Source organism: Dipodomys ordii, unplaced genomic scaffold (assembly GCF_000151885.1).
Source record: "Dipodomys ordii isolate 6190 unplaced genomic scaffold, Dord_2.0 Scaffold118, whole genome shotgun sequence".
Taxonomy (NCBI): domain Eukaryota; kingdom Metazoa; phylum Chordata; class Mammalia; order Rodentia; family Heteromyidae; genus Dipodomys; species Dipodomys ordii.
The window spans coordinates 3428915-3433559 of NW_012267334.1; the positions used below are offsets into that span (position 1 = coordinate 3428915).

Below are 4645 nucleotides of genomic sequence, written 5' to 3' on the forward strand. Positions count from 1 at the left end.
TTGGCTCCTTGGCGGGAAGCCGTGCACACGAGGCCGGCACACATTCAGGAGGGGGAGTTGAAGAAGTTGGCCACCTCTCTCACCTCGTTGCCACCTAAAGCTGACTTTCCGTGTCCGTGGCGTGGACTCCGCGCGTTGATTCCCATTGCACACCCCGGTCCTCAGTGTAAAATGTAATCAGCTTCACCTCCCAGACAGAAACACCTGTGTGGCGGTGCCATTTACCCCCTAGCTTTTCACGCCAGCGCCGTACGGACGTCTTTGGGGATTTTTTGTTTTTTGTTTTTGTGCCAGTACTGGAGTTTGAACTCAGGGCCAGGGGGCTGTTCTTTGGCCTTGTCTGCCCAAGTCTGGGGCTCTACCTTATGAGCCACACCCCCAGTTCCGTTTTTTGCTAGTTAACTGGAGATAGATGCTTCATGGACTTTTCCTGCTTAGGCTAGCTTAAAGTTGGTTTCCTAAGTTCTCAGCCTTCTGAGTAACTGGAATTACAGATGTGAGCCACAGTGCTCAGCTTTATGAACATGTTTGTGAAGGGCAATTCTCACAAACAGAACTATTAGGTCAAGCATGATCTGCATTCCAGGTGAGGTGGGTGGATTCTCCATCCTGATTGTTTTGAGGCATCCTTGTGGAGTTAAAACCATTGCAAGATCTTCCTGCCGGCTGAATGTCACAGAGGCTGAGGTGCAACTCTGTTGTTTTGTATTCCAGCTGGCAAGGCTCGAGGCTCAGAAGCTTCTGGGCCTCCAAAAAAGAGAAGGAAAAAAGCACAGAAGAAACCCCCGGAGCAGGAACAGAAGGCCATGCACAAGGCCAAGTCCTTGAGAGAGAAGTCTCCAGCTGCTTCTGCAGCCAAGAAACAGGCAGCACCCAAAGAGGAGGCTTCCAGCTTCCCAGGGTCTCCTGCAGGTGAGGGCTCCAGGGCCAAGATGGGGCTGGGTTGCAAATGTGATCACCTCCATTCACAAGGAAAAGCGTCAGGGTTCATGTGAGGCCCCTGCGGAGTTGGATGGGTTCTGGGGCCCTGTGGGAAGTGTTGTGCTTCCACTACATATGATAGAGTAAGGTTACAGTTAGTAGGAAGTCCCTTCTCTCTAGGTGTTTCTTCTTTTTCTTTCTTCTTTTGTGCTGGTACTTGGGCTTGAACTCAGGACCTAGGCACTTTCCCTTAGCATTTTTGCTCAAGGTCAGTACTCTACCACTTGAGCCACTGCTCTTGAAGATAAGAGTCTCACTGACTTTCCTGTTCAGGGTGGCTTCAAACCACAATCCTCTGAACTTAGAACTTTGAGTAGCTAGGATTATAAGCATGAGCTACTGGAACCAGGTTGGGTTCCTGGTTGCCAATCATGAAGGAAGTTGAAGGCACAAGTCCAAGTTGAAGAGGTGGAGTGGAACCTACTGCATTAATCTACAGATCGCAAAGTGGCTGCAGTGGACCCAGAGCAGCTGAGGCTTAGATGCTCTGTCATGCGGACGGAAGGGAAAGGCTAGAGGGCGCCCTTTAAGTACTGTCTCCTTTGCAGATGACCAAGCCACAGGACCTGACTCTGTATTCGCCCTGGAGGTGCTGCGGGAACGGCTGCACCAGAAGATCCAGGAGGCCCGGGGCCAGGTAGGTGGGGAGGCCCTGCCCAGCCCCTAGAGCATGTTCAAAGTGGCTTCCCACACTGCCTCCTTGCTGCGGGTGGGACCACAGTGCAGGCCTGGTTTGGGGTGGGTGTGGGGAGACAGCGGGTGGGGGGGGCATTCCCACAGTTTCTGGCTTGCTGGCTGTCCCTCCTCTGGCCCTCAGAGAGGCACGGCCTGCTCTCTCCGGAAATCTGCTGACACCACAGGGACTGGGTGGGCCCGGGTCTGTCCTCTAAAGGTCAGTGCCTTGAGCTTAGCTGCCCAGCCCTGACATGGTGCCGTCTCCCCCAACCCAGCTGCACCCTTTTCCTGGCGCCTGGGTGCGGGGGAGGGGGCTGGCATGGGAAACACAGGGCGTAGATAGCAGTGCGAGGCGAAACTGCTCGTGCAGCGCCCTGTCCCACGGAAGAACCTGAGAATGAGGCTAGTTCTTGTTTGGGGGTTCCCTTTTTCCCATTGGGCCATTTTGGGTGATGGGTCACGTCCTTCTGAAGCCCATGGCCTCCAAGAGGATGTCCCCACTTGCCTCCAGCCTGCGCTCCACCTCAGCCATGTGCCACGTGGTGAGGACCCTTCAAGTTAAGAGCTGTGATGAGTGGACCCCCACTTTCCCTCAGGGAAGTGCCAAGGAGCTGTCTGCGGCCACTCTGCAGAAACGGCAGCGGAGAAAGCAGGAGCGGGAGCGGAAGAAGAGGAAGCGGAAGGAGCTGCGTGCCAAGGAGAAGGCGAAGAAGGCTGTGAAGATGGAAGTAGCCTCCGAGGCGCCCCCTGAGGCGGCCTGCAAGGAGCCACAGGAGCAGGGGCTCATCTTCAACAAGGTGAGCAGCAGGACGGTGGTTGGGGAGAAGGGCAGGGCCACTCCCACGTGAGCCCCCTGTTAGGTGGAAATTTCCTGTCCTCAGGTGGAGGTGAACGAGGATGAGCCGGCCAGCAAGGCCCAGCGGAGGAAGGAGAAGCGGCAGACGGTGAAGGGGAACCTGACCCCGCTGACGGGCAGGAACTACAGGCAGCTGCTGGAGCGCCTGCAGGCTCGGCAGGGCAAGCTGGAAGAGCTGCGGGAGCAGGATGCGGGGAAGGCCCAGGAGCTGGAGGCCAAGATGAAGTGGACCAACCTGCTGTACAAGGCGGAGGGCGTGAAGATTCGGGACAACGAGCAGATGCTGCAGGAGGCGCTGAAGCGCAAGGAGAAGCGCAAGGCCCAGCGGCAGCGCCAGTGGGAGAAGCGCTCGGCCCAGGTGGTGGAGAAGATGCAGCAGCGGCAGGACAAGCGGCGGCAGAACGTGCGCAAGAAGAAGGCAGCCCGCGCCGAGCGGCGTCTGCAGAAGGCCCGCAAGAAGGGCCGGGTGCTGCCCCAGGACCTGGAGCGGGCTGGCCTGGCCTGAGCGGCCTGCCCCTTCCCAGGTGCCTTTCCCACCTGCTCTCCTGATCTTGGGTCCCCAGGTGAGGTAACCTGGGCCTCGCCTTCAGTGAGGCTCCCATGAGGCCCCAGAGAGAAGGTTGGTGCCTTCGCCAGACCCTGGAGGGGCCAGCCCATTCTGCATCTGCCCTCTTGAAGGGGAAGCAGGGGTGGAGGGGAGGCCTCTGCTTCCTCCTCTTCCCCATGGCCATGAACAGGAGGATAAAAGGAGCCTCAAAAACTCCCTTGGGAGGGCCAGAACCTGCAGGGGGCTGGTGGGCTCACGCTATTTGGAGGAAGCCAGGGCCAGCCAGGCTACCTAGCTCTGCCTCTCTCCTGTTCCTCAGCCAATCCTGCTCAAAACCCAAGGAATGAAAGGGAAGTGGGGTCACAGCGCCATCTGTGGGCCAGTCACTGGCAGAGCACTGAAGTGCTTCCCTTTGGCCTCCTAGAATCAAGGCCAGGATAGGGGCTGGTGCAGGTGGGCCTCTGCTGTGCCATGACAGGCAGAGATGGCGACCCTCCTGGGTCAGCTTGGTGAAGCATGGCTGTGCAGGCTGGTGTTGTCTCAGGTGTCTTGGAGGGAAACAAATCATACGGGGCAGCTGTTATGAAATGAGCTTTTGTCTAGGGAAAAACTCCTTAATAAATGGGGGAGCTTTCCTTTGTGCCTTGGGGTGCAAGTGTGGACTGGTGGCTTTCTGGCGGGACCAGGTTCAAAGTGCTCAAGTTCAGGGTGGCGGTGTGGGTGCTTTATGGGACCTGTCTTCGCCGTGCTGGACTGAGCTCTGGGGTAAAGGCAGGTGAGATGCCAGGCCGAAGGAAAGCCAAGCCAAGCCTGTGGCAGCGGCAGCTGCGGAGGAGCACTTCCCACATCTCCTTTGAGACATGACCTGGGTCCAGCAACAAGAAGTATAGACCAAGCCGGGCGTCGGTGGCTCGTGCCTGTAATCCTAGCTACTCAGGAGGCTGAGATCTGAGGATTCGCAGTTCAGAGCCAACCTGGGCAAGAAACCTGAGACTCCTATCTCCAATAAACCACCAGAAAACAGGCGCTGTGGCTCAAGTGGTAGACCGCTAGCCTTGAGCTGAAGAGCTGAGGGACGGCGCCCAGGCACAGAGTTCAAGCCCCACGACCGACAGAAGAAAAAAAAAGTATAGAGCACTGGCATCCTCTGCCCCTCGCTTTCTGGCTCCACCTCTGAGCTGTCTGGGCAGGCTGCTACCCCTGGCAGAGTTTGGTGTGTCCTGGGGCCCGAGGCACTGTCTGAGCCAGACTCCTTTCTGGGCTGAGCTCAGCAGAGCTCCAGCTGGCTGCTTGGGCGTTGGCAGCTCAGTACAATAACCAGGTGTCCACCCCATCCTGGATTTTTCCCAGGTATGACCCCAGTAAACTCCAATTCCCTTGGTCTCTGAGAGGGTTGAAGCAGCATCCAGCTCCTAACAAGTTCCAAGGGAGGCTTAATAAACATCCTACAGCCCTGGGTGCTTAAGCAGCAGCCAGGAAGAAAGACGGACCCTGCTGCAGCGGCCACTGAGCTTCCCACAGCAGCCATGGAAAAATGAGGGACAGACAGCTGGAGTTCAGAGCCCACGTTAGTGTCAGTAGAAAAT

The 4645-nt window shown here is 57.2% G+C and overlaps 1 protein-coding gene across 1 annotated transcript in view; it reads left to right on the top strand.

Annotated features, from left to right (window-relative positions):
* Surf6 (surfeit 6) overlaps window positions 1–3699 on the top strand; it is a 3897-nt gene extending 198 nt beyond the window's left edge. Inside the window, exons 2-5 of the mRNA XM_013029322.1 lie at window positions 712–912; window positions 1530–1618; window positions 2253–2453; window positions 2538–3699. Coding sequence (XP_012884776.1) covers window positions 712–912; window positions 1530–1618; window positions 2253–2453; window positions 2538–3017 — 971 coding nt within the window. The 3' untranslated portion in view covers window positions 3018–3699. The remainder of the gene's footprint in view (window positions 1–711; window positions 913–1529; window positions 1619–2252; window positions 2454–2537) is intronic.
* The last annotated feature ends 946 nt before the right edge of the window (window positions 3700–4645 follow it).